The sequence below is a fragment of the Carica papaya genome, chromosome 4 (assembly GCF_054855325.1).
Source record: "Carica papaya isolate Zhongbai chromosome 4, ASM5485532v1, whole genome shotgun sequence".
Classification (NCBI taxonomy): Eukaryota; Viridiplantae; Streptophyta; class Magnoliopsida; order Brassicales; family Caricaceae; genus Carica; species Carica papaya.
In genome coordinates this window covers 4,904,979-4,916,793 of record NC_142312.1, presented here as the reverse complement: position 1 = coordinate 4,916,793, position 11,815 = coordinate 4,904,979, and the positions used below count along the sequence as shown (strand labels likewise).

The following is an 11,815-nucleotide window of genomic DNA, read 5'->3' as shown; positions in this document are numbered from 1 at the left end:
TTAGAAGTTAAAAATTAATAAAAAAATATAAATTTAAATAAAATTAATTAATAAATTAATTCATGATAAATAATTATTTTAAATACTTTTTTATTTTTTATTTTTTAAAATAATTTTAAATTTAATATAATAATATATAATAATTATTTATTTAAATATAAATTTAATTACATTTATATATATTATATTTTTTTATTATATGTTATTTATTATTACATATAATAAAATAAAAATAAATTAATAATTTAATTAAAGTTAAAATTATATTATTTTATTATTTAAATAAATAATTATCATTAATTTATATTAATATAAAATTTTATATTATTATTATTTAATTACTGTCAGATATTAATTAAAATTTATCCGAATATTAAATAAATGAAATACAAATTTTTTTTGAAAATACACAAATATCATGCATCCCTTTTCGCTAAAATATAAATTCTCTCCTTTGTCATCCCTGAATTGCTCCTCTCCGGCCCCCCTTCAGCCTTTTTGCTTCACTTTCACCTCCATAGGCGTCGCTAGTTGCTGCTGTTCTCTGTAGTCACCGGTCCCTCATCAGCATCATCAGTATCTAGCTTCGGATTCACTGATTCTCCATCTTTTGAAACCCAGTTGAGTTGATTTTCGAGTTTCAATATCCCGATGGATGCTTTACAAATTTATTTAAATTACATGTTAAATTTTTCCTTTCATGGTTTCAAGTTTCAATTTGTCTGTGAGAACTGAGACTATCTATTTATGAAATTAGTGCTTGTGAGTTGAAAATTTTGCTTTGATTTTGGATGCAACAGGCGGTAAGGTTGGTCCGCTTCAATTTAATTGTTGATCCTAGGATTTATGGTGCCAGAAATATTTCTATAGATTAGTGTTTGTAGGCTTTCGGGACTATTCAGAATTTGTGATATGGCTTGAAGATTTGGGCTTATTTATTTCTTTTGCAATATTTTCTAGGATCTTGTGTTTTATACTTCTATATCAACTGGGAGATTTATTCTTGATTTGTTACTGTTCAGGTTGGTATATTTGTTCTGTTAATTCCTGATCCCTATTGAAATTCTGTTGCTACAGGTCTTTGTTTTTGCTCGGCCATTTTCCTTTTTATCATGGCAACTAGTACGTTCTTAGCAGCTTATCAAACTCTCTTTCACTTTATCTCTCTCTTGATATACGCATGTATGTATATTTTCTCTCCTTGATATGTCCGTGCACACAGGAATCAATGTCCTTATATACATATATGAGTGTGTGCTCAGATTGTACATATACATGCAAATATATCTGTTTGGATTTGTAAAGGATTTTTGTCTGGATCTTCATTTGTCAATTTTAATTCAGAATACTTTTCTGTGCTTATGTTTAATGAAGTTTGACTGGATGCAGGACTTCAGTTTGAGAATTCATGTGAAGTTGGGGTTTTCTCCAAGCTTACAAATGCATATTGCCTGGTTGCGATTGGAGGTTCTGAAAATTTCTATAGGTATTCTTTTGTTCACAATTTATACACCCATGTATCTATTCCTATCCTTCTAAATGGATTACGGTTTTATGAGTGTCTTCTAGTACTTTTGAGGCAGAGTTATCAGATGTTATTCCTGTGGTTAAGACCTCGATTGCAGGCACTAGAATTATAGGGCGGTTATGTGCTGGTGGGCATTCTTCTCGTTCCTATCTAATTTATAAGCTTTCTAATGCTTCCGGTTTTGCTCAAAATGACAATTTGCTTTGTGTTGACAGGGAACAAAAATGGTCTTCTTGTTCCTCACACCACAACTGATCAAGGTAATTTATGATCTTGAAGTACGAACATCATTCTGCTTATTATGACATTATGTGCAAATCTTGTTCATATTTGCTTAAGCAACCAGCCTTTCTTGGGAAGTATTTTCTTATTTCTAATATTTGATTCTTTATCATCAAAAGTTTGTAGCTACTGCTTGCTCTGCAACATGCATATAAAATGTACCTTGGCTTTTCATTTGATAAATTCAGGTTATTACAATCTAACATCCATCAATGTACATAGTTGATGAAGAAAACAACTAGATCAGTAAACATTGAGACAGATCTAGTGTATGAGTCATGCTATTGAGTGGGAGAAAATGAGGAAGAAGAGAGAGTAGAAGAATCTAGAAAAACAAAAGTGTTTATTCTTCCCATTAATTGAAGGTATTTATACATGGAACTAATGTGTATTTACAAAATAACACCCAACTTTACAGAAATAATATTACAACCCTTTTATTTACAAAACTACTTACCTTCGTATACTCTAATACCCATCTCTCAAGCTGGAGTATACAAATTTTGTATACTCAGCTTGGATACCAGTGCTTTAAACTTTGAAATGGAAAGTGGCTTGGTGAAACAGTCAGCCAGCTGATGAAAGGAAGAAACAGAGAACAAACAAATGATACCTTCTGCAACTTTCTGTCGAACGAGATGACAATCAATTTCTATATGCTTCATCCGCTCATGAAAAATCTAATTTTCAGCAATTTTTATTGCTGACAGATTATCGCAAAAAACTATAACTGGATGAAGATTCACAAGTAGATCAATAAGCAAAAAACGGAGCCATTACAGCTCACAACTGATGGCAGCAAGAGCCTTGTATTCCACTTCAGAGGAAGATCGAGATATAGTTGATTGTTTTTTTGTTTTCTAGGAAATAAGAGCATTTCCGAAAAAGACACAAAAGTTGGTAACAGATTTCCGTGAATCGGGACAAGTGGCCCAATCAGAATCGCTAAAACCTTTCAATTTCAAAGAATTCTGTGCAGGATAAAACAAACCTTGCCCAGACATGCCTTTTAAGTATCTCAAAATCCGATGAGCAGCTTGTAAATGTGTCTAAGTAGGAGCTTCAAGAAATTGAGAAAGCTGTTGAACAGCAAAGCATGTCTGGCCGTGTAGTGGTAAGATACAAAAGCTTACCCACAAGCTGCTGATATGCAGTTGAATCAACTTTGGGTGAGCCATGATCTTTCACTAACTGGACAGAAGGAACCATAGGAGTTGGGGTGGGTTTACTGTTCAAACATCCATTATCCTGAAGTAAATCCAAGGTATATTTGTATTGGCAAATATTAATTCCTTCCTCAGACCTTGCAACCTCAAGACCTAAGAAGAATTTGAGCTCCCCCAAATCTTTTATTTTAAACTGATCATGTAGAAAATCTTTGACAGATTGTATTTCTTCCATGTTGTTACTAGCTAATATCACATCATCAACATAGATAATAAGAGCAATGAAGGAAGAGCCAGTAGATATGATAAACAAAGAAAAATCTGAATGAGCTTGAATGAAGCCTTGTTGCTTCAAAACATCAGTTAACTTGAAATTCCATTGTCTACTTCTCTGCTTCAACCCATAGAGACTCTTCCTAAGCTTACAAACCTGATTCTGTTGAGTGGAATTAAAACCTGGTGGAAGAGTTATGTAAACCTCCTCAAACAAATCACCGTGGAGAAAAGCATTATTAATATCCAACTGGTGTAACAGCCATCCTTTAGCTGCAGCCACAGCTAGCAAAGTGCGCACAGTAGTGACCTTAGCAACAGGAAAATAATTTATACCAGACTGTTGAGTATATCCCTTGGCTACTAACCAAGCTTTATACTGTTCAGTAGATCCATAAGCCTTCTTCTTGATTTTAAAAACCTATTTACATCCAATAGGCTGTTTGTTCGGAGGCAATGTAACCAAATCCCATGTTTGATTTTCTACAAGTGCATTAATCTTAGCCTGTATTGCCTAGAGAAACAACAGCTTGGTTATATGATTTTGGTTCCTGATCTTGGCTTAAGGCGAAGATAAAGGCTTGTTGTTTGTGTGGAATATGGTCATATGATAGGACATTAGAAATATAATCTGGTGAGGATACATTGATTCCGGAGTTCAGACCATACACATGATAGTCTTTAAGTTAAACCGGTTGCTTTACTTGCCTAGCTGATTTTCTCTTTGGCAGATCAGGTTATGTCTCTGGATGTGTCAGCTCCTCTGGTGTACAAGTGGTAAATGTGGATTCATTGTATATAAGAGAAGCATTTAAGGGCGAAGTAAGAATGGGAGAAGAGACAGGACCAGAAGCGATTGACTCAGACAAACTTCCATGGTCTGTATCATTTTGTTGTACAAAATGTTTACTTGTATCATTATACAACTCTGTTGTAAAACTATCAGAATGGGGTAGAACAAAGTTATCCGAATCATTGGAAGGTATGGAATGGAATGGAAAGACATGTTCAACAAAATTGACATTTCTGGATACAAAAACTTTATGAGAATAAAGATCATAGATTCGATATCCTTTGATATGAGAAGGGTAACTAAGAAAAATACGTTTGATAGCGCGCGAAGCAAACTTTCAACGGTTGGAGTCTAAGGTGGAAGCATAACATAAGCAACCAAATACCTTGAGATGATGATATGTAGGGATGGTATGGAATAAAGGTTCATAAGGTGTTTGATTGTTGATGATTGGAGACGGAATACGATTGATGAGGTATACCGCATGTAAAACACAATTTGCCCAGAATTTGATGGGTAAATTGGCTTGAAATCGCAACGATCTCGGCACATTCAAGATATGCTAGTGCTTTCTTTCAACCACACTATTTTATTGTGGTGTATATGGACAAGAAAATTGATGTATAGCGCACTTACTAGCATAAAATTCGTGTAAATTGAATTCCTTGCCATTATCAAATCTCAAACATTTGATTTTGGTTTGAAATTATGTTTCAACATTGACAAAAAAATTAATTATCAATTGCTTCTCCTTTTGCCTTCATGGGGTATACCCATGTATAACGACTCTTATCATCAATAACGGTCAAGAAATAATGATGACCATAGAATGAGGCAACAGAAAAGGGACTCCAAATATCAACACGTATTAAGTCGAAATAACAATAACTTGTAGAAACACTTGTGAGAAATGAAGGTTTTCTTTGTTCAGCAAAATGACATACATCACAAACAAATGAAGAACAAGGAGTTATTGAATTATTCAGCTGATGCAACACTTGTAGTCTTGGTGGAAAAGGCCAAGACGGAAATACCACATATTATTTTTGTTTACAAGGGAAGAACAGTAACGAAGGTTCAATTTATCAACAGAGCGAACAAGAGATTGACTTTACAACAGAACCAATACAAGAGATTGGTTTTACAGCATAATTTACATTATATATATTCTTGAATTTTAGCACTTCAAAATGATACAACCCATGTCTTGCCCTAGCTAAACCAATCTTCTTCTGGCTCTGAACATCCTGAATGACACAATAATGACGGATGAATGTCAGTAAAAATTGTGAGTGTTTTAATAGCTGACTAATGGAAATCAAATTGAGTGTAAACTGGGGAACAAAGCAAGTATTGTGAAGGATGAGGTTTGGTGTAATATGTACTGTACCAATGTATGTGACTTTAAGTATCTATGAATTTGGTAATCTAATGAACGTATATTCAACAAGCATGTGTAAAGTAAGCAGCTCAATCGAGCTCACTATATGATCGCTAGCTCCAGAATCAATGATCCAGTCAACTAGTGTAGATGGAACGGAGGAGAAAGTAGTGTTACCTGGTTCAGTGGAAGGTTGGGATGTAGCAGAGAGGGTGTTGATTTGAGGAGTAATGGTTGAAATATTTGGAGCTGTTGACGGTTGAATAAGAGATAGTATCTTGTGATATTGATCTTTTGTAAATGAGTATGGCAATGCATCTGGACCACCGCACTGTGCATTAATTCTTACATGAGAATTAGCTACACCAGATTCTAATTCACCAATTTGAGTGCTAGCTTGACTCACACTTGGAATGTTCCAAGGGTTAGGTTTATACCCCGGTGGATACTCATGCTTCTTATAACACTTCTCTACTCTATATCTAGTGAAACCACAATAGGTGCATGTCAGCCTCTTACCATTATTGAATCCATCAGTTCCAGAATTATACTTTTTCTTTCCTCTTATATTATTGCTAACATTCTGTCCAGAAGATTGACATTTTGTCGAGGAACTAAAGTCTTGTTTACATGTAAAACATTTGAATCAAAATTCTGTTCTGAAAGTCCCGTGTCAAGGTTTCTCTGATGCTCTATGGCAAGTGCAAATACCCTACTCAGTGGAGGTAAAGGATCTTGAATTAGGATCCGTGACTTTATAACGCTGAAAAACTCATTTAGTCCTCTCAAAAACCTAATGGTTTTATCCTCCTCATAGTATTTTCTAATTGTTGTTCCAACACTACACAAACATTGTGTTTTACTGTCACAAGAAGGTCTGTCACAAGGAGGCAGAGGCCTCACGTTCGAAAACTCATCCCACATTATCTTCAAATGTGTATAATATTCTGTGACTGAATAGGTTCCTTGTTTCATCAGTGAAATCTCCTCTTGGAGATTAGCTATTCTAACTGCATCACCTTGAGAATATCTATCATGGAGGTCTTTCCATAAGTCTCTCTCACAATCTATCCTGATTTGGTTCTGAGCAATAGATGGAGAAATCAACTTTATTATCCAAGAAACAACAATCATATTACACCGCTTCCATGTATTGTACATAGGATCGTCTTTACTCGGGACTAGTATTGTACCATCCACGAACTTCATCTTATTTTTAGTAATCAAGGCTATTCTCATTGACCTCGACCACGAATGAAAATTGTTACCTGTGAGAATGGTTGAAGTCAGCTGAAGCGATGGATTCTCGCTCGGGTGCAAATAGAATGGATTCGCTATAGTTTCTTCAGACGTTGACGGCTCTGTGCTAGCAGTAGTTGTATCCATGACTATCGACGTGAGAACTTGAAGCTGGAGAAATTTCTTTGCAAAATCACGAACCTAGGGTTTTGGTTTCAACAAAAAAAAAAAACATGATCGGAAGAAATCTTTGAGCTCTGATACTATATTACAATCTAACATCTATCAATGTACATAGTTGATGAAGAAAACAACTAAATCAGTAAACATTGAGAGAGATCTAGTGTGAGTCGTGCTATTGAGTGGGAGAAAATGAGGGAGAAGTGTTTATTCTTCTCATTAATTGATGGTATTTATACATGGAACTAATGTGTATTTACAAAATAATTCCCAACTTTACAGAAATAATATTACAACTCTTTTATTTACAAAACTATTTACCTTCGTATACTCTAATACAGGTCTAATCAGTGTAAAAATGTCTTTGTAATATTATGAACTACTGAAGATCTGATCTCCTCTTCTTCTCTTTTCTTTAATTGAACACAAAAAGTTACTGGATCAAGAGTTTAGTTTCTGATCTCCGTTTTCTATGGGTGAGGTGCATTCACCAATTTCATCTCAAAATTGTTACTTTCGATGTTGGTTTGAAAACCGTTTTCTATTTTAGCTAGATGATGTTTAGAAAGCTTCTTTTCTTTTCTTCCATTGAACTCAAAAAGTGTGTATCAGGAGTTTATTTTCTGTCTCCTTTTTTTTCCTGTGTGGCACATTCATCATTTTTTCTCATCCTAAAATACTACTTTTCATGTTGGTTAGGAAACCTCCTTTCTATTTTAGGTAGATGATGTTCGTGAAATTTATTCTTTCTTTCTTTTCTCTTCTTTCACTGAACCTGGAAATTTTATGTTTTAGGAGTTAATTTTTTTATCTCCATTTTGTATCATGTGGCCCATTCACTACTTCTGCTCATCTCAGCAGTGTTACTTTCACCACTTCTTCTCATCTCAGAATTGTTACTTTCAATGTTGGTTTGGAGACCACCGTTCTGTTTTAGTTAGACAATGTTCCTGAGGTCGTCTAGTGAAGTCAGTGTTTATCTTCTTTTGATCTTTTCTGTCCCTTAGCATTTGGCTTTGAGGTGTTTCTTGGAAATTGAACGGTACCATGATTATTTGCAATATATATATTAACTGTTTTGAATTCTATTAATATATTGCTGCACTTTTTATTCTTTGCTACAGAATTCCCTAGGAAATAGAAATGCATAAAACGCAATATAAGCGGAGTAGGAACCGTTGTGGGCAGTTGTTACAATACAAAAAATAATAGGGTGTGGGACCCGTGGAAGTAGCAAAAGGAAATAGTTTTGAGTCTAGTAGAAAATTGGTTTCTTTAAGGAACTAGTAGGATTTACAATTATTTAAAGGTTTATAGTAATTATTTAGTTATAGATTTAAATGAGGGGAAATTGGAATAAAACTACGATTGGGATTTCTAAAATTATAATTAGATTTAGATTAGGATTTGGAGTAAAGCTAAGATTTTTTTTTTATATAAAAAGTGTTAAGTATCTACCAATTTGTATCAAGAAGACAGGGGTGCCACCCCATGTACAAAATCATTTATAATGATGTTAAAGTATCGGTGATATTTTCAAAATCCACCTCATTATTAATGTCATGACCTAACAAAATTGACCTAAAAAAATGTATCCACGTATTTTTAATTCTATTTAAGCTACTCTCAACACTATCTAGTGTTATACTATTACTCTTACAATGACTCAGAAAACAGTCAAATGGATCATTTTAGGCTAAAATCCCTCCCCCCCCCCCCCCACCTAACTGGAGTAAAGTTAAGATTATGATTCCTAGAATTGTAATAAGGATGTAATTCAATTAGCTTTCCTATAAACACATTTATTATCGTAAATAAAACCAACAAACTATTAATGCAACTAGTTTCTCTATAAAATATTAGAGGTTCTCTTAAATGAGTCTCACTATAGGTTGGCAAGGTCGGAAAACTGGGAAGCAAGTGGAATGCTTGCTTTAGGATTCGCGCTAGCGGGCCCCATGACCAGATCCAAATCCCAGGACCGTATCTAATTGGTGCCGGAGCAAGGTGGTCTTGGAGGACTTCAAAAATTTCTAGCAGCAGTTTGAGATGTTTATGAAGCAATACCAGGAGGACTGTGCTCGCTCAGAAGAGAGGCAACGCGAGCTCGCTGCCCAGGTTGAAAGCTTATCTGAGAAATTGTTGGCAACAAGGAGGGAGACTCTTGACACCACTGGCTCAACAAAAAAAGAAAAGACAAGAAGTTAGCTGACTCCAACAATGATACAGAAGGTGGAAGTATGTTGCTAAAATTTGCAAGGTTAGACTTTTCTAGATATAATTGCCCAGTTGATCTGTTGGGGTGGATTAACAGGTACAAACACTTCTTCCGACATTAGAAGACAGCCGAAGAAGACGAGGTGAGCTTGGCCTCTTTCTGCCTTTGAGATGTTGTCCAACTATGGTTCCTAAAGTTGGAGAGAGACCGATTAAAGCTCTCTTGAAAAGAATTTAAATCCCACTGTAGCTATAGATTTGACTTTCTGATTAGCTCTCTTGAAAAGAAAATTTCACTATGAACCAGTGACTACCATGGCACAAAGCTTGGTATTGCTATATGTGATGACCTGTTCAGCCAATGACTACCTTGGTTGGATAATTAGTACTTCTGTCCCTCTATGAGAAGTTGTAGGTTTAAGTCGGTTGTATTTCCCTGTGTGTTCTCATTAAGAGGTTGTATTATGATTAATGTGTGTGTATCATTTAATTAATAAAATGTATAAATTTTTACTAAAAAATTAATCTAGTTTTGATATATGTGTGTATATATGTATCATACTTGGATTTTTTTTTTCATGATGTTGATAGGATTATTTTTGCATTTTTCTTATTGAAGAGCTTCAACACTTAAGGAACAGTCTACCTGATCAAGTTGTTGTTCAGCGGATAGAGGAGAGACTATCTGCTCTAGGGAATTGTATTGCTTGCAATGACCATGTTGCTCTTGCACACACTGATCTGGACCGGGTAAATTTCTGTTATTCCTTAAGATTAATCTTTAGTATGTTATTTTAAAGAACTGATAAAATTATTGCTGTGTTATTCCTGAGCATGTGAAACGGGTTTTGACTTGGTTACTGGAAATCCTTGTATTAAATCTTTTAATCTCACTTATCTAATCATAACAACTTCAGTTTTGCCACTAACTTCGGTTTACCCAGGCTACTGGTTTGTATTTTCTTTATCTTGGGTATGCCAGTTCATCACATCTCTTGTGCTCTGGAAATGGATGCTAAGTAATATGCATTTTGATATTTTCCGTCAAGAACCTTCTGAGATATGTCGGAGACAATTTGGCAGTATTTGATTTTTATTTTGAGTGTAATGTTTGTCTGCTCTGAGATTCTTTTGGCAAAACTTTCTATGGCAAATTAGCATGATCTCATTGAAATTGTTACTTGAGATGTTAAAGTATGCTATTATTCTGTGTCAAATATGCTCAGGAAACCGAGGAGATAATTGCAGATGTCCTCGGTGTGGAAGTTTTCCGGCAGACAATTGCTGGCAATATTCTTGTGGGCAGCTACTGTGCCTTCTCCAACAGAGGTGGCTTGGTAAGTCCCTCCAATAGGAAAGATTTTGTTTGTTTTATAACTTGTCCAGCAATAATCGTTGTTTAACTTGGTCCTTAAAATTCTTGCATTTGAGCGTTGTTTAACTTGCCCCTTAAAATTCTTGCATTTGAGCAGGTTCATCCGCATACCTCAGTAGAAGATTTGGATGAACTTTCAACTCTTCTTCAGGTTCCATTAGTGGCTGGCACTGTTAACCGGGGTAGCGAAGTAATAGCTGCTGGAATGACAGTAAATGACTGGACGGCTTTCTGCGGTTCAGACACCACGGCAACAGAACTTTCTGTGGTGGAAACCATCTTCAAGTTGAGAGAAGCACAGCCGAGCGCGATTGTGGATGAGATGAGGAAATCATTAATTGACAGTTACGTTTGATTTGATATAACATCGTTTCGGCGATGCACTGAGGACAAACATAATCAGTTTGTCTGCGGAAGATACTATGGTAATCCTGAGTTTGAATGATAAAAATTAGTGTCTAATTATGTGGAATTTTCTTCGACCTCTCCATGTTTCAACATAGGATTTCAAAGTTGATTAAGGATCCTGTTATCTTGATAAAGAGATTAAGATAGATACTGTGTTATATATTTGTGGCCCTTGAATGTTTGGTGGTGAAAGTTTGAAAAGGAAGGTATGGTTTGGATGCTAAACAAAAAAATAATCAAACCATTTTGTACAATTTAGATTTACTAGAGACCTATGAGCTGTTTCAAAGGGGGAGCAGTATTTACAAATATTCAGCTTTAATGAAAAAGGAAGAGGAAAACACAAATCCAACTTCTACAGAAACAAAGATCGAAAATGATATGTGGACGATCTGGATCAATCGCAGCGTTAATGTTTCTCTACGGTTGTTGATGATGAGAATCAATGGAGGAAACCTTAGCGGCACCAGTCATTCGAAAAATCCAGAAGAAGAAACAGCCAGGCTTAGGGCTTGGTTTGCGAGGACGACGAGTAGCATTTCCCAAATTCTCTTGCTCCCTATTTATTTGCTCCTGATGCAACTTCCACATGGCGTAAGCTACGCCAGCTCCTGCTCCTCCCATCATCGTCTTAATTGCAGGTCTCACCTATACCTTAAAAACATACATACGTGCATACATATATCTCTATATATAGCCTAAAACGTGTAGAATCTGCAGATGTTACAGATATCTGTCTGAAGGAAGTGGAGTAGTAATAATGGCGTCGTTTGTATTGGAAATTATATATATATATATATATTTGTAGTAAGTGGATGCTGAATACTTATGCATATAATTCGATATTATATATCTATATATATATATATATATACGGTTTTGAGTTGAGAGTGTCGTCATGGATGGAGTTAGGCGGATTGTCTTGTCTGCTAAGGAAAGCTTCAATTAACTTTTTCTTTTCCTTACCAGCATT

General features: G+C 35.2%; 1 protein-coding gene across 3 annotated transcripts; it reads left to right on the top strand.

Annotated features, from left to right (window-relative positions):
- Positions 1-410: 410 nt before the first annotated feature.
- LOC110822188 (eukaryotic translation initiation factor 6-2) lies at positions 411-11,096 on the top strand. Of its 3 annotated transcripts, XM_022052210.2 has the most exons (8): positions 413-620; positions 1,078-1,122; positions 1,390-1,486; positions 1,570-1,655; positions 1,744-1,788; positions 9,679-9,809; positions 10,286-10,396; positions 10,532-11,096. In XM_022052210.2, the coding sequence occupies exons 2-8, from the start codon at positions 1,113-1,115 to the stop codon at positions 10,787-10,789; spliced, it is 738 nt and encodes a 245-aa protein (XP_021907902.1). In that variant the 5' UTR covers positions 413-620; positions 1,078-1,112; the 3' UTR covers positions 10,790-11,096. The 3 variants fall into 3 exon arrangements, with proteins under 3 accessions (XP_021907903.1, XP_021907904.1, XP_021907902.1); XM_022052211.2 differs by lacking the exon at positions 1,570-1,655 and having other exon boundaries at positions 411-621; XM_022052212.2 differs by lacking the exons at positions 1,078-1,122; positions 1,570-1,655 and having other exon boundaries at positions 411-620.
- The last annotated feature ends 719 nt before the right edge of the window (positions 11,097-11,815 follow it).

Bases quoted from the DNA above. Each gene is read 5' to 3' on its own strand.
- LOC110822188 (XM_022052210.2), top strand. The intron at 1,487-1,569 runs GTATTCTTTTGT...AGTGTCTTCTAG, and splicing joins GGTTCTGAAAATTTCTATAG to TACTTTTGAGGCAGAGTTAT. The intron at 1,656-1,743 runs GTGGGCATTCTT...TTGTGTTGACAG, and splicing joins TATAGGGCGGTTATGTGCTG to GGAACAAAAATGGTCTTCTT.